The following is a 26131-nucleotide window of genomic DNA, read 5'->3' on the forward strand; positions in this document are numbered from 1 at the left end:
TGTCAGACTTAATCAGGTTTCTTTGTAATGAGGACATTATTTGCAGATTATACTTTAGCGAAAATAAATACGTTACAGAAATTAAGTTTATATTAATCATAATTATTGACTTGTATGATATTAGTTTTTAAGATTTAATGGGACACTAGTAAAACAGTTTATCAAACAAATAATGTAACTTAGCTCAGTTTGTAGTTTGCCCATCAACATTTGTAGTTTTATCCATTATTGTATGTGGCCATGTGACTTGTCCAAATTAACTTTTAAATAAACAAAGACACTAAGGTCTGACCTTGTGGATTCTGCATTGTATTTCTGTATATCTGTATTCCATGACAATGACACACAAATCACACAAACGGTATACACAAAATTACTCTTTCTTAAGATTAGATTAACAATGCAACATTCTGTATTTGTTTACAAAATATTTTTATTCTGGGGATTCCATCATATTTTGAGCCTTTTTAAATATTTAACCAAGTAAATGTATTCACAAATTGGGTAAAAGGATATTTTAAATTTAAAGTTAGGAAAACATTACAGGATTGGGTCTTCATTACTTGATTAAAATAAGGTTTCCAATTTGAATTCGAAATATGAACGATTTTTTTTCCACAAGACATTGAACAACATACTGTCAAACTGGTTTGAATGCACAACAACAAAATAAATAGATAAACAGTTTGCATAAAAAAAGAAATCCACAAAAATGACTCCTACGGATATAGCAGTGCAAGACAACGAAACAAATGCCTTCTGTAAGTGTCTTTGATGGACAGAGTTGACCAAAAGCCCTAAATACAAACGGCAGCTATTCCAACTGAGCATGTGCATGTGATGCTGTTGATGCACTGAAGCATGGAGCTTATAGGCTACATTTCCAAGTCTGCTTCGTTTTGATGACGACTGCAATAACTACTGTCCATCAGAATGAAGCATTTGTTTTATGAGATGAAGTTGAGCTTGAAGAGCACTGTCTGAGGAGTGGTGACATCAGCCACTGCCAGCTCTTGGCCATCCACAAGTCCAAGCTCTGCAAACACAAGGGGACATTTAACAGGTTAAACAACACCAATATAATTTTGAAATATTCTTATTAAATAAGTTACATATACTACATGATGTCACAGAAGACTTTCAATCACCTTTCAGTGTTTTGCTAAGATTTGGTCGAGTTCTCTCTTCAATAGATGCCACAGTCTGAAAATAAAACCAAACAGATCAAATGTACTTTAAATATAATACAGCTAATGCAAAAAATGCATGTAAAGAAAATCAAATCAAACAAAATTAGGAGCACTCTGTTAGAAAAGTTAGAAAACATTTAACCTGTAAATACAGAGTTTTGTTTTTTCCATCCACAGTTGTAGTGATGGCAGGAGACTTCATTTGGCTAGGAGAAAAAAAAAGACAATGATAAATCATTAAATTATTCATATGCGTGCAGGTACGTATTTAGGTGGTGTAACGGTACATGTATTCATCCCCAAAACAAAGACCACTAGATACGAAGCGAAACGGAGCGGAATGCGGAAAATTAAGTATAGGAGGGCTGGGCTTAAGCTTTGGATGTTTACATATAGTTTAATAATTGTTAATAAAATAGTTTAATAGTTATAGTATAGTTTAATAAAATTGTAAGACTCCTAATGCACAAGTTTTGTTTTTCATTATTCTATTTATTTTATACTTTTAGAACACGAGATGCTTCTCAGTATTGTAGCTGATTGTGACCAAATACCTTTTGTTTTTTAATCAGCCCTGCAAAAAGAACATGACCTATGCAAGAGTGCATTCTGTTTACTTCTTAGTACTTAATACAATATAGGAGGCTGTACTGTACCAACTACCTCAGGGGGACTAAATGTTGCTAGGTGTAACAAAAGCCCCTTTCACACAGAGATTCCGGAAAATACACGGATAATGTGTCCCGGGATTTGTCCCGAGATCGTTTGATTTTGGTTCATTCACACTGCCAGTGATTTTCCAGAATCTGTGAGTGCGTTTAAACACATCCCGTAAAGATCCCATAAAGACACGTGATGTCAGTGCTGCTGATAACTCCTCTTTGTCATTTCTACACAAAGACAAGTCCAAACTCCCCAGTAGCACCACTGGGTTTGCAGAGTGGCTCGTTCCCCATATGCTGTATCATAGGTTGTAGAAAGGCCAGTGCGATGGCACGTGCGTCATCACTACGACACACCCCTTACGGCATTGGTCCTGGCTTTTGTTCACAAAGGGCATGTTCCGGGACTGATCCCGGCAATGTTACTTGGTCCCCATCCATCAATCCTGGGACATGTTTGCGTTCACACAGAAGGCACTCTAGCAATTTTACAGCAATTTCCCGGGATCAACGTGCAGTGTGAAAGGGGCTAAACTGTAATTTGCACAACTGTCTGTTCAAAATAAACCTAGAATTGCGGATTTTGTTGCATTTCCGGTAACACTTTAGATTAGGGTCCAATTCTCACTATTAACTATATGTTGCTAATTAGCATGCAAATTGCTAGGATATGTTTATTAGTACTTATAAAGCATATATTAGTGCCTAACCATATTCTACATCCCTTAACATCCTATCCCATTCCTAAACCTACTACCTTACTAACTAATAAGCGGTAATTAGGAGTTTATTGAGGCAAAAGTCATAGTTAATAGTGAGTTAATATTGAGAATTGGACCCTAAACTAAAGCGTGACCATTTTTTCGATTGTATTGAACCCGTATCGAACAGTGCCCCCAAAACCGAGGTACATATCGAACCGTGACTTCTGTGTACCGTTACAGACCTAAGATTCTAAATTATATATATATTAGGGCTGTCAGTTAACGCGTTATTAACGGCGTTAACGCAAACCCATTTTAACAGCGTAAATTTTTTTTATCGCGAGATTAACGCCTAGCAAACTTTGTCGTTTTTTTTCACATGCTTTTGCAACAACTAGTAACGTTGTTAAAACTACAACACCACAGCGGATCTAGCTAGACCAGAAACAAAACAACAGGCGCGCCGCACACACTTGTTTGGGCTTGCGATGCGAACCGGCCAAAGAGTGGACGAGAAGCGCAGCGCCGAGCCGCGTCTAGGACAACTCGTATCGAACATCGGACGCGCGCTTTCTCAGTTTATGGCCAGCTATAAAAACGCAGAATGGCGCCGCCGGTGTGTGTACACTCATAGAGAATAATGTGTTAGAATTTTAAATACGAGGCGCTGCGCTTCTCGTCCGGTGTGCGACCCGCTTTAACGTTACGTTTTGAGAGGATGAATGATGAGCGCGAGACGACGAAATGGATGCCAATAAGATTCTGAATGTAAAGTTTACTTTTAAAAAGTTGCCAAATGGTTCTATTGACAAGACCAAAGTGATCTGTGTGTTGCGTCGTTGTGAACTGAGCTGTCATCGCGGCACGTCCAGTCTGAAATACCACTCGATGGTTAAGCACACACACCGCTGATGCGTTTCTATGCCCACTCGTCAATATCAGTAACGTTACCTCGTCAGTATTTCTTTCACCCTTTTATTGATGGATAGTGTTACATTGTGTGAGAGATTATTTGTGAGAATGAGAAGACATCCAAGTGAGAATGTTAGTGTGAAATTGAACACAGTATGTTGTTTTCAATAAAAAACATTTGCACAAAGCAAGCCGATCCACTTTTCCATGTTGATAAGAGCATTAAAATGAGAAAAAAATAATGGAACAAAAATAAATCAAGAGACATTTAGAATAGATAAAAATGTGCGATTAATCGCGAGTTAACTATGACATTAATGCGATTAATCGCGATTAAATATTTTAATAGTTTGACAGCCCTAATATATATATATATATATACACAGTATATGCATGTTTTCTTATTGTAACAGTTTAATCAAACAAAAAAGGAATATGAATTTTATAAAGTCAGATAATTATGTAAATAGGGGGTTGTTTCATTGTTACTATTAGGCTTTATGTTCATCATCAAAGGTTGAACATTAAGGAACACTGTAACTCACAGAGAAGCGTTCTCAGTCAAGTAGTCCAGAACACCCTGTAGTTTAGTTGAAGGTGGGAACTGCAGGTCCTGTGGCACCTGACTGCAGGCAGAACAGTTCTCCTACACATGCAACATGGACAACATTTAAGCTGTGTTGATTTTTAGAGACATCTAGTATTAATGTCTCTCTTTTTCTAGTCAGTATGACCTTAAAATCATGTTCATATCACTAACCTTTCTCTCAGCCTCAAAGGTGTACGTGTACAGCCCATCAACATCATTGAACACCAGGTAGTTATTCAAGGGAACATAGGCGCTGTTCGGCATAGGTAAAACAACAAAAGAGATGTGAATGAATGATGAAACCAATGCTCTCTTCTTGAAAATACATCATATTCATAACTTACCTTGTAGCAATTTTGAAAACCTCTGTGGCACAAGCAGCTGAAATGTGTAAGAAAGAAAGAAATGTTATCTTCAGTCACAACTCAACTTACTGAAAAATATCAAAAACATTTCAAGTATGCCAAGACCAGAGAACATTTGCAATGTCAGCATACCAGCAATAACAGCATTTGTAGAAGCCACAGCAGGAATTATTCTCTTCACAACCCCTGAAACACAAGTGAGGTGGTTCATCAACATTTGATGGTGCTTGCCTGTGCAAACGCATGCACCATGATGCCAGGGCATTGGTATGCTGTAGCTAAGATGTTCTGAATGTTTTTATTATGTTGCTAGAACACTGTTAAGGTGTTCAGAATGGTTGTCCCAAGTCAGAAGACTCCCAAAGCACCTTGAAGTTTGAAGCATCTTGAAGTTTATCTGATATTCTAGTCCCTAAATATGGTTTGGTTTACCAATAAGTGGTCCTGGGTCCTATAAAGTTCAGTTTGAGGTCGATAAGATTTTTAAAATGTTTTTAAAAGAAGTCTCTTACGCTGCGCTGCGTCTGAAATCGCATACTGTCTGAATATGTACTACATTTGAATTTGAACTTTGTGACCATTAAAAACGTATGTTCTATATAGTATGAATATGGGTAGTATGAATTAAATTCGAACAAACTATATCTACCATGATGTTACTGTCACATGACCTATACCAGCATCAATTGATCACTTCACTGCCATTCATAAATCCGTGGCCTCATGGGATAGTAAAGTGTCGGTCGAATGTGTACTTCAGAATCTCACTGGAAGTAGTAGGTCATCCGGGGACTACTGTTTTTCGAATACTATGCATTCTGACATACTACTCTGTTGGCATACTGTTTTTCGCAAACTAAATAGTAGGAAAGTATTCGATTTCAGACACAGCGTTATGCTCAACTATTTTAATATATACTTTACATTAGGGCTGAACGATACATCGAATTTTCATCGTCATCGCGATATGAACTCCCGCGATGAACACATCGCAACAGACAGCCTGACACGATGAATAATGCCTGGTTCAGATTACACGTTTTTGACTCCTAAAATCTTGTCGTGTCGTGGACAAGAAACATGTCAGACTGCACGTTGCTTTCCGACCAGTCATCGCGTGCCGTCACACACACACATTCACTCGCAAACATTCACTCGCACGCACAGACACACACACACACACTCACTGTCCCTCGCTCACTCACTCGCGCTCGCTCGCTCGCTCACTCACTCACTCACTCGCGCACACACACACACTCACTGTTGCACTCTCACTCACTCTCGTTTCGCTCACATATTCAACCCGTCGTGGAGGACCGTTAAAGAATTAAACATGCTATGTCTTTCTGTCGTGAAGCATCGCGGACGCGACGTAGGTTGTCGCCCACTATGACACACTATACGAGATGAAACGATCGATTCTTGCGTCCTGACGCCCGTTGTCGTTATTACGAATCTCCACGACACCCGTCAAACGGATTGTGCCAAAATCGCGCTAAAATCGTGTATTCTGAACCAGGCAGGTAATAAACGTTTGACCTATCACGCAAAGAACCTATTAAAGCACTAAGACATGGGAACAGTAACAATCACATTTATCGCACGTCATATCGTCATCGCAATATTAAACAATGTTATCGCACATCGCAGCTTTTCCTCATATCGTGCAGCCCTACTTTACATTTTAAAATGTAATTTAATTATGTGATGGCAAAGCTAAATTTTCAACAGCCATTACTCGTCTCACATGATCCTTCAGAAATCACTCAAATATACCGATTTGCTGCTCAAACATTTCTTATTATTATCAGTTGAAAACAGTTGTGCTGCCTAATATTTTTGTTGGAACCATGATACGTTGTTTTCAGGATTCATTAATCAATACAATGTTCAAAATAAAATAATTGATTTGAAATAGAGATCTTTATAAATAGTTTAGTTTTAATAGTAGAAGTTTTATATTTGTTATGTTTTATTATTATTATAAATAGGACCTTTTTAGTTAATATATCAAATACATATGGAATGTTATACGGTGTTCCTCAAGGGACAATTCTTGGGCCACATTTATTTTCATTATACATGCTCCCTTTGGGGAAAATAATTCAGAAATATGACATGAATTATAATGTTTATGCTGATGATATACAATTATATATTTCACTTGATTTCAGAGACACTGTTGTATTAGAGAGGTTGTCTGACTGTCTGTCCAGCATTGTAAAATGGATGAACAATTTTTTTTTTTTTAAGTTAAACAAAGACAAAACTGAAATTCTTATTGTGGGCCCAATAATAATGAGAGGGAGAGGATTGAAGCTGGTTTGGGCAGTTGGTCTTACAACCTAAGAAAGGAATTGTTTACAAAATAAAGTGAAAGAGGCTACAAGCATTAATATTTTTAAAAGGCACGTTAAGACAAAGTTCTGTGAAATTGTGTGAAAGATACAAACGATAGGATTTCACGAAATGCCTGATTAAGGCCCACTGAGCAGGCCTGTGACACTCACCCTGAGTGAGTCTGTAAGTCACCCCAGTGATGTTGAACTCTGCTGCTCTCTCCAAAGATTTCTGGTACACCCACTGGATGTGCTTTGGGTCATCACCGTCTAGCACCACACCATCTGAGGAAAATACATAAAAAAACTGAAATATTAGCAGGCTGCCAAGCACAAGTATAGCCAAAAAATCAGTCTGCAGTTGTACGCCCAGTTCCATGTAGATACCGCAAATGAATGTACCATTAATGTACCTCCAAAAGGCTTGTCTTTGGGCCAAAGCAGCATGCGGACGTATTCAACACAATGTTCAGGTAACCGTGGCATAGAGGCTATAGTGCACATTGGGAAGTTTATCTGTGTAGGGCAAAAAAAAAAAACATTAGTATGACAAAAGTCTTTTAAAAATCCAACTTAACACAAAATCCCAGTATGTACCTGTGGGGGGTAAAGCTCCAGGGTGCAATCAATGCAAGCTGTCATGCCCGGAAGAATGACTCGGGCATTGCCTTTGAAGCCCTCTGTGCCGCCATCTATTAGAGGAATAATGGAGCTGGGATCCAGGACACCATCTTCATAAATCAGCAGGGATAACTGAAAAAGAGAAAGCCAAATTAACAAAAGCACTTCTCACAGTATACAGGTGAAACTCGAAAAATTTGAATATTGTGGAAAAGTTCATTTATTTCAGTAATTCAACTTAAAAGGTGAAGCTAATATATTATATAGACTCATTACATGCAAAGTGAGATATGGCAAGCCTTTATTTGTTATAATTTTGATGATTATGGCTTACAGCTTATGAAAACCCCAAATTCAAAATTAGAATATTGTAAAAAAAGGTTTTCATAGCTGTAATCCATAATTATCAAAATTATAACAAATAAAGGCTTGAAATATCTCACTTTGCATGTAATGAGTCTATATAATATACTAGTTTCAACTTTTAAGTGGAATTACTGAAATAAATGAACTTTTGCAGGATATTCAAATTTTTCAAGTTTCACCTGTAGAAACACTTTATTTACATGACATAAAGAAGACTTTATGTCTATACATTTGTATGAACAGATTGTTGAATGTTTCGGGAAATAAATACATACCAGCATGCCATTCATCCATCTTCTGGCAACAACAGAGTCCAGGCCACAGACTACTATGTGAAATTCTATGCAGTAACAGAGACACAGTTACATTACTCAGATTTCAAGATTTAAAAAAAAAAATATCATAATAATTAGTCTCATACTGCAGAACAACAGCGTCAGATTTTGTATAGTGCTAGAAAAGTTACGACATTTTAGATCAGATGAATGTAAAACAGTTAGGTGGTAATTACGCTTGTAAAATGTCTCATCCAAGTCCTGGATTTTCTTAAAATGTCTGCATTACTGATTAAGGAAAATTGAAATATTTTAACATACATCGTTATAACATATACCCTGCCAAGTTTGGGGTCTTGAAAAGTTTGGGCTCAATAAGGTTATTTTAATGTTTTTGAAGTCTTTTATGCTCACCACAGGCTACAGCTGCATTTATTTGATCCAAAATTTAAATATAATTACAGTCTAAAATAATTTATCTATTTAAAATGTAATTTATTCCAGTCTTTCAGTGTCACAATACCCTTCAGAAATGCTGATTTTGTGCACAAGATACTTTTCCTATTGTTATCAATGTTTGAATAGCTGCTTAATATTTTGTTGTTGTTGTTTTTTTTGTTTTGTTTTTTTTTGGGGGGGGGGGGGGGGTGATACCATTTTTTTCAGGATTCTTTGACAAATAGAAAGTTCAAAAGAGCGGCATTTATGTGAAATAGAAATCTTTTGTAACATTATAAATGTCTTTTTCGATTAATTTAATTTATCCTTGCTGAAGATATTACTTTATTTTATAAACCATAATAATTATAATCTTACTGACCCCAAACTTTTGATTGGTAGTGTATCAAACAATAATTATATCAGGACAAGGATACGGGACAACATTGCACCCTGGGATCCTGTCATTTACAAAGTCTGCTGCAACCTCTGCCTTTGGTCGGCCCACATCTTTTGGTCTATAGATACAACAGAAAGCAGTTTACATAAAAGAAAAAGAATAAGAAATGTTTCAAAAAGATATCTATCAGCTGACTAAGATTAACCTGAAGAGGAACTGTCTGTTGAGGTTGGAAACATCAATGGTGTCCATGTCCACCACGTGAATGTGTCGAAAACCTGACAAAGCCTGGGTGATGAAATTGTATCATATATGAGCATAAGACAAAAAAAAATAAAACATTAGCAAGTAGCCTTTTTGCAAATAGAGTATTGCAGCAGTCATTCAAGAATAGGAATCTGTCTAAACAAATGCAGCACAACAAGGACCGTACCAGATCTTTGAGCAGCTCACATCCAAGTCCACCAGCTCCAATAACCAGGATTTTGCATGTGTCTAACAGAAACTGGAGAGACTGGAAGAAGATATGCACATTTTATGGAAAGAGAGGAGAGTAGAGTAACATTCAGGTTTTTACAACAAACTGACCATTGGTTCTAAACCTTTTTGACTCAATTCTCCACAGCAATGTTTGATAAATAATGGCCCCATGACTCTTCCAGTTGTTTGAAATTTACTGGATTAAAATTTAATTATGCTCTCATAATCTTTCAATCAAAATAAATTCCCCTCCCTCTTGAAGTGACATATCTCTTTTCTGATGACATATTTTTGGCAGGAGGGCGGGACAACCTGTCACTCACATGGCATCACCCTAAAAGCCCCGCCCTGATTTTGTTCAAGACGCTGTTTCACTCAGATGTGTGTCAAAATCGCAACTTCCGTTTCATGTTGACTCATAAAATAGCCTATTTGACATCTTGCCATTCATAAAATATTTTAAAGCTTGGCATATGCATGTTTTGACATTTTATTAATTTACATGACTTTTCAAGGTCTAGAAATCCCACTTTTAAAATTAGGCTTCTTTATATATCCAGTTGTATGTACAATTGCTTCTTTCTTTTTTTTTGGTGATAAGTAGACCACGGTGAGCATAGTCAGTTTGAGCATAGTGAGTATATGGTTTAATTATGAACCATAAAAATAGTAGCCCGGCCAGTCAGTTATTTTTAAAGAAGTCATTATGTACTCCAGACAGAGAAAAACATTATTAATTGTTCTGATAATATGCATTCACAGCTGTGCTTCTCCCCCTAAAAGTGGGCATATATTTATAAAAAGGGTGTGGAATGTATATGTTATGATTTACATCTTACCTCAGTGCTGGGTTCAAAATCCGGATGAGTGAAGGGTCCAGCTCTCTCTAAGAACTTTTTGACATGGTCCCATCTTCCCTGCCAGCCACTGCTGTCCCCACTCACTCCATCCACAACCATTCTGTGAAAAAATATAGAGATTTAACTACACAGCACTCACATAACCAAGATTATTAAATAATTATAAAACACATTCACACATAACATAATCTACAATACATTATATATACAACAATTAATTGAGTTGGTTTGGATGGCTGACTTTATGTAAGTTTCATAATTAATACAAAGAAGGTGTCTTATAAATTATATATTAAGAAAGAACATTATGGCACGTGTGCAAACAGCAGTGTTTGGAGGTTTTGCAAGCTTTCACCTATGTTTCAGACAGATTATATTTATATACAGTAGGCCTATATGCGGAGAGCTCTTCAAAATAATGTCTGAACAGTATCTGGATTATAGATAAAGCTAACTTTAAGAATTAGCACCTCCCAAAGCAAACCTGCTGGCTGCCACATCTAAATTCTCATCTTTCATTTCACTAACTTCTCATTCAGCTCCTCTATTCTCCTTCTTTTCTTCTCCCTAAAAAGAGAGAATAAAAGAAGGTTCATTCATGCTCTGCTACCCGCAAGTTAACGTTCTTGCGTCCTGTTGATTGAACTACAAGCACTGTTACGAGGGATTTATGAGCAGTTGTGTGTAAAATTTCACTTACGGCTCCTCTCCTTCCGCCATATTGTCATACAGATTCAAGTGAAATGCGCAACCAGAAAAAAAAACTACTATTCACTTGACGCACATTGTTATTTTCAACATAAAAGTCTCGAGTCTTTCATTTCAGCCTTTTGTCAGATAATTCAAATATTCTAGAAACACGTATTTTAATGTGAATAAACAAAAAAATATGGCACAAATGAGACAGTTTTTTAACAGTTCAAAAGGACGAATTACCGTTTTGAATCTATGGTTTGAATCAGTCGGACGAATCCTTCACTGAACTGAATCCTGAATCCATCAGAGCGCAGCGATCATCAATCAACATCCGCTCTATGAACAGTATGGAAGGAAGCGTATTCCACCATATTAAAAAAAAATTGCTTTGGTGAATTAAAATATGGCATAGCTATGAGATAAAACGTCCGATATTATGACATACTAAGTAATAATTAAGACATTTGTCCCGGTTTTACAGACAAGCCTAGTCCCAGACTAAAATGCTTGTCTGAGCTGTTTTAACTGAAAGCAACTTGCACTGGCATAGGCTATCTTAAAATATGTCAGTGCCATTGTTTTGTTTTTTATAAAAGCTGCTTAGTTATGTCATTAATTACTTATCCTCATGCCATTCCAAACCCTTAAGAATTTAATTCATCTTCGGAACACAAATTAAGATAGCCTATTTTTTTATGAAATCTGAGAGCTTTCTGTCCCTCTATTGACAGCTACGCAACTACCACTTTGGCACTTCAAAAAGTTCATAAAGAGATTGAGCGGTAGGCTACAGTCCAAATGTTCTGAACGATCGCTTAATATGATAAACAGATTGAATTTAGTCTTTTATTCACATATAAACATTGTTCAGCGAGCATAAACAAGCTCAACCAAACATGCCTGAAGCACAAGAACAATCCTCATTGCAAACCTCTTGCGGAAGCTCAAACGTGCTGCATAACATGAGAATGAACCTTATTGGTTCTCACACGTCAAGCAAACATGCTTGAGCTTCCATATACCGCATGTCTGAGTTGATGAATGTTTTTATGGGAATAAAAGCCTAAATTCAATCTGTTCATCATATAAAGCGGTTGAGTGAGTCTCTATAGAAAATTTGGACTGAGCTCAAATCACATGGATTAGTTTTACAATCTCTTTATGAACTTTTTGAACCAGTTATTTTTTTTGTACAGTAAAAAGCACAGTTCAAACAAAACTTTCAGCTGTGCTGCCATGAAAGTTCAACACTTTCTTCAACAATAAAAAAGAAACACAAATGTGGTTTAACATCATTGGAAGTCAGCAGCAAAGAGATTGGTTAATAAAGTTAGATTAAATACATAAAGCATATTTTAATTGTTTAACATGTTTAATTATTTTAGGTTTGCATAATAGTTTTGCATTTCAGTGTTTTTATTCATTTTGTGCAAGTGAGATGAGTAGAAGCATGCCGACATTTTTTCTCGAACTACAATAACCATCATGTTTACACAGTGCACACAATGTCTCTGCACTTAATCCCAACTTATCTCAACATGAGGATGGGAGAGCTGTCAGTCAATAAATGAAAAAAACAAAGTAACTTGCATTACTTATTTGAAAAAAACTAACTCAGATATTTAGTAGGAAATTTGTAATACGTTACTTTAGTAGTTACTAAAAGTACTAACTCGCCTTACGCACACAACATAACAAAGAAATGGCGCAAAGAAATTCTGTGTGTTCCTTGTTTTATTATAAAGAACCCAAGTGTCACAAATTGTATTCTGTTGAAGTTGGCAACCCTAGACTATTGAAAAGAAGAAAGTTACATTAAAAGATGATATGCCTATCAAATGTCATCATATGGATCAAAATATAACATACTTGTACATTTAATATGAAAAATTAAGGGTGTTTGAACATTTAAAATTTAAGTTCATTGTCCTGCACACATTCAAAGACTCTCTTTTTAATTTATTTATTCATTTGTTTTTTGTTATTTTATATCCTAAATTTTATTAGTGTTTGTGGAAAAAAGCCCTTAGGTTTTCCTGGAATGATGTTGTCTGATTAAATGTATTCTGTGTCAAATAAAGGCCGGACTGACAGGATGTCCAGTCCAGTAGCCTATTGCTAGGACATCTGTGATGGTTTCTGACTATTATAACTGAAATCTAGTTTCTTTATCAGCTTGTTTCTAAATAAATAAATGCGTTCTAAAGAAAATTACACTTTTAGGGACACAGTATTTCTCAGAATACTGGTTTTGATATTTAATTTTTGTTCAATGTTGTGGTGATGTTAGTATGTATTTAGAGTTGGAGCTCCATGAAAGCACAGAAAGATATAGAAACATTTTGGTTTACTAAAAAGAGATATATTTACAGATATTTAAAAATAAAAATGTACACAGAGTAGTCCTTGTTTATTTGCACAAATGCGCATCTCTTCATATGACAATAACAAAAGCAGGAAGGAAGCAGGAAGATTTCATAGCTAATTCATCCACGACTTTGCAAAAACGAACCCCCTAAAATGCACCAGTGTCCTCCCCAAGTGTCCTCACACCTGAAAGGGATATTCTTGCAAGTAAAGCAACAACGGCCGTGGCAGCGGCAGCTGTGTATGGCAATCAGTGTGTCTGTTTATAGTGAGGCGTGTGAGGTGCTGTAATGTTGGAAAATCCTGAGGCCTGTGGAGAGGCTTCCTGAGCTTCAGCAGGACGCCTTTGTCCTTTGACAGCATGTAATGTTCTTCTGCTATCCTCTCCTTCTCTTGACTCGTGGATGCATAGTGCTGCACAAGACTAGGGAGAGCAGAAAAGGACAACAGGCAAGATCGTGCAGGAACACTGGAATCGAGACGGAATCGGCCACTGTCGTATTCTACGCGGACATTAGTAGGGCCTCTCTGGGTCTTCACGGAGAGGGTAAAGAGGTAGAGTGGATGGCTGCTGTCACGCACAAGGAAAGTACCTTCTGGAGCTCCAATGAGGGCATCCCTTGCCTCACTGGCTGTCATACCGCCCCAGTACCATCCTAAAACATAAAGAAACTATTTATTTACATGACACACAATACCGTTTGGGGTCAGTAAGATGGAGCCCCTAAGGGGACATGGTGCGAGATGGGAGGAAAACCTCGCAAAGCTTTTGCGAGTGAACGCAAAGTTTCTCGGGAGAACGCAAAACATTTGCGAGAGAACGCAAATGCATTGACTTATTATTTTTCCTCCCATCTAATTTTTTTTTTTATCAACATGTCCCTTTAGGGGCTCCGTAGTTTTTCAACATTGATTAATAATAAGTAATGTTTCTTGCACCAAATCATCATATTAGAATGATTTCTGAAGGATTGTGTGACACTGAAGACAGGAGGAATGATGCTGAAAATTCAGGAATTGCCATCACAGGAATAAATTATTTTAAAATACATAATTTTTTGATCAATTATAAAGAAGGAAGGAAAAAATAACAAATATACTGTAATTAAACTATTACAATTTATGAAATAAATGATTACAATTATAATCATAATTGATATAATAATAAAAAAATTATTTGTTTTATTTATTAATAATTTATCAGAACAAAGATAAACTGTTGCTGTATATACACGTGAGAACCTTTAGAGAAAAAGTATTCTTCATAAAATATAAAAAGATCATGATCCTTTGAGACTCTGTACATTGTTTTGTTTTGGCATGTGTGTTTTAAATCAGAATCTGATCAGGTTTTTATTGGCCAGTTATGATGGAAGGATTAGACCTGACAGTTGCTGACAATGGACAGATGCAATAAGAATTATCATATATATATCTTGATTGAAAATTGATTGATTGTTCTCTCTCTCTATATTTTTTTTTTTTGTGCCTTGTCTTTGATATATTTAATATTTTGTAAAATGTTAGCTAGTGTCTGCTGGTCTCTTTTTAAGACTATAGCCGTACCTGAAGTGTGTAGGTGCTGAAAGGTGGTGGTGATGAAACGCAGGTCCTCAGCCGGGGCCCATGGGTAGAGAGCTGCTTGGGACGGATGGATTTGTTGAACTTCTGATTCGTCCCTCTCATTTTGAGCTCTTGTACTCCCTGCAACCATTCCTGAAGGTTTCTTCATATGGAAGAAAAAAACAACATATTGATATGAAACCAAGATTTCAAATGTCAAAATGACGTGAGGTGAGATAGCAGAGCTAAAAGTTCAAAGGTTAATATTGATGTGCTTCTATATCAGTCTTTTGTTTTGTTATTAAAATTTCAACTGAACTCAAAGAATGAATAAACAAAGGAAGTACAGTGTACTTCAATGAGTCAGAATCTGCATGTCCTTTCTTGAGAAAATAAATATCATGACATCGATGGTTAAGTCAGCATATTTAAACACTCATTTCTGAGAAGACCGACTAAGGTGACATTTAGAAAAATGTGGCTTTCCATGTAGCCTAAATGAGAGCAACATAATTTACAAATAGAGCTTTTATAACTCGTTGTTTCTCCAAATATTGAAATGTTTTCTTTTATAGACAATAGTTGTGATATGTGATACGAAATGTAAAATATAATCACAGGCATGTTATTAAGTCTATAAAATGTTATAAATCAGATCAAAATTCTAGAATGCTGGTGTTAGAAAAAAGCAGAACCACAATTTAAAACATTTTCAAAAATACATTTGAAAATGTAGGCTATTTCATTAATAACATAAAATAAAAACTGAATGCTATGCCTGTTTACATCAGATCAATTTAAATTTGTATGTATTTAAATTAATGTTTAAAAAGCACTAAGATGAGAGCAAACTGTTTAATTTCGAAGAATTTTAACAGGATGTGTTCAACAAGATCGAAACAAATTAATTATTGCGATGTAACAACTCCTCAGTTCATCAAAAACTAATGAACCCATCAAACAGGTTTGGCCACTTCACAGTATATCTAAGACACTAAAAAGATTTTCAACAAGACAAATAGACAGATTTCTTACCTTTGTCTGCATAAAATCGTCACCTTCGGGATGCTACGTCACGAACAGACTGGAAGATGACAGTTTGAAGATTACAGGCTGTAAAATTTACGCGAATCCAAGTCTGGTCCGGTGCCAAAGCTGCTGACATTGTTCCAGACCAGCAGCGACAAAGCGCCACAACCCGAGGGAATCTCGTTAAAACATTTTACAAAAATAATATTCCCTAATGTTGTCTAACCCGAACGAGCCTTCTTTGCCAACTATATTCTCCAGGGAAATGAGTGCGAAATTGGCGAAAAATAACAAAACAGCAGTAGGCTAATCTAATAAGAGTGAAAGGTCGTTTGCCTTGGTGGATTATAATTTTCCTGAAATAAGAGCAGTATGAAACGCCTTTGGTCGTTTTATGAGTTCACGCGCGTTCTAGGAATCTCATTCCTAGAACTGCGCTGCATCTCCGCGCTCGCGGCCTCATCGTGCGCTGCGTTTCTATTGGCTGCAGCGTGCCGTTGACGAAGCGCCCGGGCCGGTTTCAGCTGCGGATGACTTTCCCAGTACAGACTTTGTTTCCAGGAATGCTGAAACTGACCTCTGCGCCAGCAGCACGGACTGAGAGATCTGTGAGCTATAGATCTCTGGGGCTGTGATGGGAGGTGACTGTAGGGTAAGCATATAAGTCTAATTCCAGAAAATGTGTATTGCCAGAATGTTAGTCATAGTTAATAACATCTAACATGGCCTGGATCAGCGCTAGCATTAACCCTTTAATAGGAATACACAGAAACCAAAAACAATGGGAAAATGTGTATAATAATAAATTCAAAGGTTCCACAAAATGTATAATGTGCTTCTACTAAACATTTAAACTAATAAGTATCTATTTCTAAGGCTTCTAGAATTTATTATTTTATTTATTCCATTATAGCCTATACAGCCTATATCAGGTGAAAATGGTGTATTGTTTTAAACTGCAGTTATAACTAATGCTTTTTGATTACCTGAAAGGTATAGGCTACAGATAAGGGTTAGTTAAATAAATAAATTCAATAGTCAAAATGTGCTTTACCAAATGGCTGAGAGGCCTGCTAAAAATGCTGTTCCAACATAAAACAAAAACTGAGATGTAATAAGACAGATTAATAGATTTTATTTGAATTATAACATAAAAATCATCACCTAAACAACACATTTAGGTGGCCTTGAAAACCGTGTGAGAATGAGTTTAAGAGTGAAAGAAGACTTGTTCAAATCTAACATAAAAAATAATAATAACAATGAAATGGAAAGCTCAAGACAAGAAATCATTGAGGGTGAAATTAAACATGTGTATCCGGTGTCATTTTACATGTGTTGACTGTAAAAATCTAGCTCTCATCTCCATTCTCTCCCGCTCCTCTGATTAGACGCTTGTTCCCTCGTTTCCCTGTAGGGCCCTTTGGCTTGGTGAAGGCTTGTTTCAGAGCATGCTGCATCGGGTACACCTCTTCATACAGGAAATCCTCCGTCAGGCCCTCTCCACTATCAATCTCCATCTACACACATGACACATAAATATATGAAATGTGCATGAATATATGCATTTGATCAGATTAATACTTCTATTCAGCAAGGATGCATTAAATTGAGTGCACAAAAGTGACAGTAAATAAATTTATAATGTAACAAAAGATATCCATAAAATAAATGCTGTTCTTTCGAACTTTATTGATCAAAGAATCCTGAAAACTATGTATGATGGTTTAGATTAGAATATTAAGCAGCAAAACCGTTTTTAACATTAAAAATAATAACAAATGTTTCTTCAGCACTAAATAAAAAAATAATAATTTTGAACAATAGTATGTATTATAATAGCATATATTCACTAATGTAGGTTTTACTTTTAAAATCATGTATGTAGCCAACATCAAACACATAAGCGGTCACATTAACTGTTCTTAAAAATTTAAAAGTAAAATTTTCGAAGCTTTTAAAAATTTACTGATGAAAGGATAAAGTACATTTAAAGTGGATAAATGTTTCTCATTAAAGAAATCTCAAGCACAAACTGCAATGAAACCTGTTTAACCACAGGCACATCAGGTTCTCACTTTCGAAAGTCATACCATATGTTCACTTGAAACTAATATCCTGAAACGTGGTAACGTATATTGTTAAACTGTAAATTCAGCCACAATATTCAGCTCATTATATTCTTAGTTGATTATAGATGAATCATTGAATATGGATGAATAACCACAGTTGTGGCCAATTGCAATTTCTTAATATAATGGATGGATGGATGGATGGATGGATGGATGGATGGATGGATGGATGGATAGATAGATAGATAGATAGATAGATAGATAGATAGATAGATAGATAGATAGATAGACAGACAGACAGACAGACAGACAGACAGACAGACAGACAGACAGACAGACAGACAGACAGACAGACAGACAGACAGACAGACAGACAGACATGATGACCAGTCCAGTAATATATGTACTTTGCACTTTAGAGGCTTACTCTTCTACTCGGGTCAAAGCATCTACTCAGCTAACTTGAAAAACACACTGTACAGTATTAGGACCAGTTGTTGATGTCAGTGTACCTTTTTGGCGATCTCTATGTGATAGTCTCTCTCCACATCATCCAACAGTCGATTCTTACAGCTGGAGTAGAGCATCCTCTCTTTGATGCTACAACTATACCCGGGCATGGAGTAGATGAAAACTGGTCCACATATTCAAGCACAAACATGACATTAGCTTTGTAGAAACATTACTAGTCATAAGAAGCCAACTCAGCTCATTGTGAAATTGTCAGAAATAAAAGTGAATTAATATATTGACACTAACCTACAGCTTCCAGTGCCTGTCCTTGATGGGTGTGTTTGTACAGGAAGAAGTGGTATCGTGGGGCATCATTGGGGATTCTGCTTGGCAGCTCTTTGGTCTCTGTAGGACTAGTGTGGACCAGCTCAATTGTCTCTCGTTCGGTGTCCAGTCTCTTAAAGATGATACAGTAAAAAAAGGGCTTTGTGATTGGGCTTATGAAGATGATATAAAGTGCAGCAGGCTTAATATTCTTTGTGGTAATATATGAACACAACAATTCAAAAGTTTGGGATCTGTAAGTTTTTGTATTATTATTATTATTATTATTTAAAGAAATTAATTTTATTCAGCAAGGATGCATTAAATTGATCAAATGTGGCAGTTAAAATATTTATAATATTACAACATTTTCTCTGTTCTTTTTGTACAAAAGGATCGTGAATTTTTTTTTATTGCAGTTTCCACAAAAATATTCAACTGTTTTCCACATTGATAATGATAAGAAATGTTTCTTGAGCTCCAAATCAGCATATTAAAAGCAATCCAATTACATAATGCATGTTATGTGCTTATTCAGTGCAACCTCTACTGTTGGAAGTGGCAGTCTGAACATTTTGCTTTTGAACCTACATATAATACATGTGTAATAAATACATGTGTGTATAGTGTGTGTGGGACTTACTAGTTGTATGTAATTGATGCGTTTGTGTTTAAGTTGCTGTAAAGCATGTTTAGCCTCCTCTTGCAATGGGAACGCCAAACCCTGTAAAGTCGGATTTTTACTCTCCACGCTGATCTCTGTCTGTATCAGAAAGACACACACACACACACACACACACATTTTATATATATATATATATATATATATATATATATATATATATATATATATATATATATATATATATGTTTTACTCTGTAACATCAATATTTCTAATAATATTTTAATGGAAATAGAGAGCTGAGGCTACCTTTGCTTGTCCACTTACAGTGGCAACTCGTCTTCGCTCGTCCTGAATAGAAATGTACAAAAGTTTAGTTTAAATCCACTTAGAAGTACTCACACACTTGAAAACAAAATGAATTCACAGGACACGTCACTTACCCGTGCCACTCTGTCCTGTTAGGTGCATTGTTAAGGAATACATTCATTTATTAGACATTAAAGTCAGACAAACTGTCAGATATTCAGTTTTGGTAATGCTGCGATTGACACATTTCGGGCCTTCCTCACCTCTGTTATTTTAATCTGATGGAGCTGTTGCTCAGCAGTGGTGAGGGGGGCCGGGATGGAGGAGGAGGACAGATGTCGTAGATAACCTTGGAAACAGATGTCTTCCTGCAGGTCATAACAGTAAATAGTGCTGTTAGGTGAGTGAGCAAAGGTGAATAGGTTTACTGTTGTAAACCCAGTAAAAAAAGAAAAATCACAGTTTGGTCCTTAATAAAATCACATTATTAGGTCATATTAAATTATTAATATTACATAACTCTCTGCATGTTCTATTCTGATTTGTCAGTCGTGACATTCAGGCATCACATAATGATGAACTCTCTGGTTTACTTGATTCTGATTGGTCAATTGACCGTTCGCAAATACCCGCCCCCTTTAGTTACTGTTGCTATGTCCGACAAGCTACGCCGTTCTCACGCAGTGAAAAATACATCGCGGAGCAGAGACGACACTGACAACGCGCTGACAGATAGGACAGACCAGGTTACTTTTGATATTAAACAAAGTCTCACCTTTCAAATTTGGTCTTTTTTTTAAAGAAATTTAAACAATAAATAACGTTTTGTGGTATTTAGCCCTTTGTATTTAGCACATTACGGTAGAGCTCTTTGTGGCATATTATCAGATCGCTCTAGAGCATCAGTTAAAGCTGCTCGTGAACCGATCATCTCTTCCTTCTAGTTAATTTATAGCATCAAATAAACATGAATGAACAAGAAGGAATGTTGTTTTAACCGCGGAAAGGCGTCAGTACACTCAAATCTCTAAATCTCATTCAAATCCTCCGATGTTATTCTACTCCTGACTGCTTTGACTGACAAAATGTCAGATGGCGAAGTATGATTGGTCAGATCACCTGTCAATCAAGCTCCATGCGAAGGGTCAATTGCGGAATTTTAGCAATCAGATTCTCAGAAGATATGATTTTTGCATTCCCAAAAGGAAATGTTCGCCATGATAGCATTTCCATGACTTTCCAAAAAGGGAAAACAGAGTCAATATGCCATCACTCCCTCAGCTGTTGTTGTAGAAGCACCCTTGATAACTAGTATGCAGGTAAAATGATGAAATAAAATCATGCCAAGCAAATCCGTCTACACACCTGGACTGTTCCGAACAGTTCATCATTTATGTGACTTCCCCCAAACTCTTTCTTCAGTGTGGCTCTGGTAGCAGCATACACCATCTTTAACCTCACCTGTGTGGTGTAGAATGAACGTTGTCACCCAGAAGGGTAATTCACAGAATTTTAAACCCAGGGGGCTAAAGGGAGCATTATTTATAGAGTGAGAGGGTGAGAGCTTGTACACGTTTCACTTTATCATGTGTTTTCTACTTACTGGTGACTGGTCTGGCGACCAGGAGATAAACAGCCACTCATATCCCAGCTGGTTCTGCGAGTCGAGGCGGAAAAGGATATAACAGGGTTCTAGGCCGTCCAGCATGGGCAGGACACATGCGTCATAGTCCTGATCCCAGCTCTGAGAAACCTCTCTGTACCCTCCCAACACCAGATGCTCTGAAACACACACATACACACCTCATAACCAGGGGCGTGGTAGTGGGGGGAAAAGTGGACCTGACTACCCAGGGCCCCGTCTAGGGAGAGGGCCCTTTGAAATCCCATCAAAAAATATATATTTTTTTTTTTTTTTTTTTTTGTAACCTAATTCGAATTAATTGGGCCCTCCAATTGATGTCATTATTCATTTCAAAATATATTGATAACACCAACTGAGAGAATGAACTCAGTGCCAGACCTTTTCCCTGTTTGTATCACTCCGCTTATTCGTGTTTGCGCAACTTGCATCATTAAGCCAGAATGCGGCGACAAGTGACTGTCTTTATGAGTGAGCAATTGAACCATTGATTAAATGAACAGATTAGTCCACAAATATTGATTCATTTAGGAAAGAAAAAGTAGATGAAATTGATATTTGATGTGCATACTAATTGCTCATATGCCTCTGGACACAGAATTATTGCATTGGCGTTTGTTTGAAATGTAACATCTAGCCTATGCAAAATAATCCTTGAATCATTTCTTATTTAAGGCCATTCCCGTTTCGAATATTCGATTGTGTATAGTCAACAATAAGCATAAACATTCTGCATTTCCATTTTATAGTGTGGATAATTCATTGCGACATTTAAACTGATTCTCATGTTTTAGAATTTGTTATCTGATAAAATACTACATACTGCCCACTGACATGCTTTTAAAGCTCCTGTTGTCCATTTTTTTTGGTCTTCAAAACACCTTAAAATTCACATGTTGAGCTCAGGTAAATCTAAATTTTCTCGGGGGGGCATGCCCCCGAACCCCCCTAGGAGCACTTTATTCAGGTTTTTAGCTATAAAAACCTGCGCAAAAAAATGATCATGAAGTGAATTGGAAAGTATTTCTCTTTGTTTGAATAACTACTCAACTCCACCTTACACATTAATACTCGAAAAGTAAAAACACAACACACAAGTCATTTTACAGCGAAAGAACCAGTCATTACTATAATCTGATTTGATTATGGATTTAAACACTATTTATACTTGTTTATATTCAAATAATTCAAAAACATTTTTATTCAAAATTGAATTTTCATTTTTGCTAACCCGCATCGTCTAATGGCATGTGTAGGGGGCCCACTGACATTGTGAGTATACAGGGCCCAGAATTTGGTGCTACGCCCCTGCTCATAACACACACCTTGACTACTTGCAGTAGCCCCAGATAAATGCACTGACTATCAGTCTGGGTCCAAAAACAGCATGGTGCCACTGTTATCACACACTGCATGTATAACATTCCACAGTCCAATTTATCTTCACCTTTTACTTGATATTATTTAGGGTCAGCAAGTGACTAAAATATATATATATACAGACACACACATAAAATATATTTGTTAAGCTATAAGTTGTTACTCTTATATATGTAATATATATTTGTTTTTTGCAGTATATGACCAAACATCAAACCTTGTGCCATTTATTTTAAAAGAAAGATATGAACGCACATGTTTTAAACAAAACATCTCACAAATATAAATTGTTTGGTTTTAAATGATAAAACAATCTAAATGATGAACGCATGTGTGAAAAAGAATAACACTAAAGTGTGCTTTTTTTAAAAGAGAACTTATTACAGAAATAATATGCTTTAAAAGAATGAACTGAATGTATTTTTCCGGACACTTAATTGCATGTTAAAGTGACAATGAAATCAAAACTGAAAACTTTCTATCTGAAATGAATATTCTTGTTTTGTTTTATTATGGAATATTGCAGTATTTATTTTAAATGATTTATCATGCACATCATTATTTTTTAAATTCATGTGCCTACGTAATATTAAATCAAAATAACTTTCCCTCCCACTTGCACTCTTCTCTAATGATGTGTTTACTGGTGGAAAGGCGGGACAACCTGTCACTCACATGAAATCGACCAATAGCAAACCACAACCATCCAAAGATCCAATCAATTCGTGATTAAATAAAGTCCCGCCCTACATTTTTTTCTTGTTTGAGAAGCCGTTTCACTAAAATAAACGTCACAATAGGAATGAAAAGACTAGTGCAACTTGTTTCTTGCCAACTTTGACTGCATTTAAATAAATAAAAAATGCAATTATCTGAACTTCAGACTTTTTTTACCCTCTTGAGACTTAGTACATCTTTATTGGCCTGGTTTCACAGACAGGGCTTAAATTAAGCCAGATTAGGCCTTAGTTTTAAATTAGGCCATAGTTCAAATAGGACATAAGAAGTTTTTATAAATGTGCCTCAGAAAAAAACATTACTGGTGCACATCTTAAGACAAAACAATGGCACTGACATGTTTTAAGATACACCAGTGCAAGTTGCTTTCAGTTAAAACAGCTCAAACTTGCATTTTAGAATGGGACTATCTTAAGCCTTGTCTGTGTAACCGGGGGTTAATGTAATTTCCTAATGACTTCTATTGTCTGATGAAGTTGCAATGTAGAACATGTAAAATATATTAACTTTAAAACGTAATTTCAAAAAAACAATTTAATAGGGTATTAACTTCATTCATCCACTAAAATGACCTTGCAAAAAAGATTAAAAAATGTAAATCAAAGGTCTAGCATAATTTGTTGCTTGTAGATAGTTTTGATATTTTATCTAATGCAATGACGTTCACAAATTAAAAATAAAAGCTCCAAACTCAGTGTATTTAACTAGAAGTTGTCACAAACAAATGCTCCTACTCACCGCTGCTTATCACAATCTTTATCACTCTGACAGCTCCTCTTCTCGCCTTCATGAGGAACTCCCTCAAGTCTGGAGATGCTGGTTTCAGCAGAGAGGTATGACAATACAGCCGGGAAAATACACAGTGGTTAAAGCTGAGAATTATTTAATGTCGTATATTATAATACTGACCATGACAATCCCATCATATTTCATATTATAAATTCTTACATACGAGCACTTAGTTTTAAAAAAAAAAGAAAATTGACTGAAACAAAGGAAATTTTACACTGCTTCCACACTGTGTGGCCTGTGCCTCATTCTTGGCCTCACCATGGCAACGGGGCATCAGGACTCATAAATGATGTAGGTGCAGGTGAGATAGATGAGGAGCGGCGCTTCCGCCCGTAAGCTTAAATTACCTCCCATCATCATTCACATAAAACACAGTCTAATATGATCACTCATATACAATTATATATACCACTAAATTACTATATATATACCTCTGTAACCAAATGTCTGTTTGCTAAAACCAAGAGTTAGGCAATTTAAAGTTTTCTTTTTTAATAGACAATTCCCTTTCCCTTCAAATGTGTACACTAGGAAATCTGAGAAAGGTTAACGCAAGTTTTTGATGCACTAGTAGACTCATTTTTTATCTGGAGCTTTTACAGGTGTCATTCCAAGCATCTTTCATTTTGCCTTTATTGTGTATCTTCATAGTTTATATTGCACTTCTAACTAAAAATTAATGCTTCCCATTCACTAAAAGAAGAAGAGTAAAAATATAAAGTGGTTTTACTCAAATATTATAAATCCATGTGGGCTGCGGGGCATTGAAATAAAGATTTGCTTGTGCTTACCATGGATACCAGTCTGATGCGACATCCCAAATCCCGGTGATGCTCCAGCTCAGTCCGAATTCCTGTTGAAACTCCCACGTTGTCCTCCTATTGTCTTCAGTGGCACTGCTATCTGTGCCCAGCAGTGCGGTCCAACTCACTTCCGTACAATGACATCAACGCCCCTTAAGCATCTTACCTGGGGAATCCTGTTTGAAACTCGATCTGCGGAACTGAGGAAGATGTGTAGCCTAATATTACACCTGTCAGGGGATGGGTTCCAGCACACCACCTATCTAGTATTATTCACCCATCACCGGTGGCCCTAATGGGGTATAAAGTGGATGACAACATCTGTTATCTGCATTATAATGCTGTAGGTTTGCTCTGGTGTCAAATAAAAGACAGAACCCCTATTGTAACTGAGAGTCTGGACATTATCTATCTGTCTCGCTCTTCTACAAACAGTTATGCAACGCTCCATTTGTGAAAAGAAATGGCACATTATCACTCACACACATCGAGGACCTGATAGGAGCATATAAACCAGCGGCCTGTGGGAGCTCAAATTCCACAGGGCTGACATGAGATACCGTGCATGCGGCTGCTGACCCCCAACCAGCAGGACAGGCTGTTCATTTAGACTACCTAACCAGCTACCCAAAAGCCATTTCAAATAGTAAACCGCCTCTACCAATCTTTGTGATTTTACATGAGGTTTATGAGATTTGATTGAAGGAAAAAGTGCAGTATTGTGTCTTTGAAAAGTTTTTCAGGGGGGTTTCTTTTGCCAGGGCATCTAATGGACAAAAAGGTTTAAATCTGATAATATGTGTGTGTGTATAAAGACAGAAAGAGAGAGAACATACCTGTGAGTTTGCTAGTGTTGGCTTCATGTTTAATTCACTCAGCTGTGAGCACAAACCCAGCCATTATTCATTATTCAGCGCAGCCCTCCCTCCAAAGATGCTCTGTACATAGATTCTCTTTCTTCTTCACACACCGCACACTTTTTATTTTAAAATGAACTTGTCCGTATGCGTTGCTAAATAATATTTAGAAGGAATTCGTCCTGTTTTTCATCTCGGCCCTTTTTAAGAAAGCATGCATAATGACAAACTAAACAATATCCTAGGCTAATGTTCATATTATGCTGCATTTAGCTAATATTT

At 36.5% G+C, this 26131-nt stretch overlaps 3 protein-coding genes across 7 annotated transcripts; all 3 read right to left on the minus strand.

Moving 5' to 3' along the window:
* Positions 1-95: 95 nt before the first annotated feature.
* uba3 (ubiquitin-like modifier activating enzyme 3) lies at positions 96-11244 on the minus strand (the record flags this gene model as incomplete). Of its 4 annotated transcripts, none has more annotated exons than XM_079596516.1 (18): positions 96-1036; positions 1149-1203; positions 1333-1396; positions 4014-4114; positions 4229-4310; positions 4402-4438; positions 4555-4608; positions 6933-7046; positions 7175-7277; positions 7359-7514; positions 8024-8088; positions 8260-8303; positions 8899-8979; positions 9067-9149; positions 9295-9375; positions 10181-10301; positions 10730-10768; positions 11138-11244. In XM_079596516.1, the coding sequence occupies 16 exons, from the start codon at positions 10298-10300 to the stop codon at positions 948-950; spliced, it is 1329 nt and encodes a 442-aa protein (XP_079452642.1). In that variant the 3' UTR covers positions 96-947. The 4 variants fall into 4 exon arrangements, with proteins under 4 accessions (XP_079452642.1, XP_079452641.1, XP_079452640.1 ...); XM_079596514.1 differs by having other exon boundaries at positions 182-1036; positions 10902-11209; XM_079596515.1 differs by lacking the exon at positions 10730-10768 and having other exon boundaries at positions 144-1036; positions 10902-11188.
* A 1010-nt stretch (positions 11245-12254) lies between these two features.
* On the minus strand, positions 12255-16430 carry cishb (cytokine inducible SH2-containing protein b). Its single transcript, XM_079596589.1, has 3 exons — positions 15863-16430; positions 14831-14990; positions 12255-13920 (listed from the first exon to the last, which is right to left on the minus strand). Exons 1-3 carry the CDS (start codon positions 15872-15874, stop codon positions 13445-13447), a joined length of 648 nt encoding a protein of 215 aa, XP_079452715.1. The 5' UTR covers positions 15875-16430; the 3' UTR covers positions 12255-13444.
* A 541-nt stretch (positions 16431-16971) lies between these two features.
* twf2b (twinfilin actin-binding protein 2b) lies at positions 16972-25958 on the minus strand. 2 transcript variants are annotated; one of them, XM_079596585.1, is made up of 11 exons: positions 25829-25958; positions 24981-25192; positions 24136-24213; positions 21241-21419; positions 21003-21098; positions 19901-20005; positions 19638-19679; positions 19349-19468; positions 18688-18838; positions 18441-18562; positions 16972-17376 (listed from the first exon to the last, which is right to left on the minus strand). In XM_079596585.1, exons 2-11 carry the CDS (start codon positions 25003-25005, stop codon positions 17209-17211), a joined length of 1086 nt encoding a protein of 361 aa, XP_079452711.1. In that variant the 5' UTR covers positions 25006-25192; positions 25829-25958; the 3' UTR covers positions 16972-17208. The 2 variants fall into 2 exon arrangements, with proteins under 2 accessions (XP_079452711.1, XP_079452710.1); XM_079596584.1 differs by lacking the exon at positions 25829-25958 and adding an exon at positions 19772-19786 and having other exon boundaries at positions 16973-17376; positions 24981-25150.
* Positions 25959-26131: the final 173 nt, after the last annotated feature.

This window comes from Phoxinus phoxinus (genome assembly GCF_949152265.1).
Source record: "Phoxinus phoxinus genome assembly, chromosome: 22".
Lineage (NCBI taxonomy): Eukaryota > Metazoa > Chordata > Actinopteri > Cypriniformes > Leuciscidae > Phoxinus > Phoxinus phoxinus.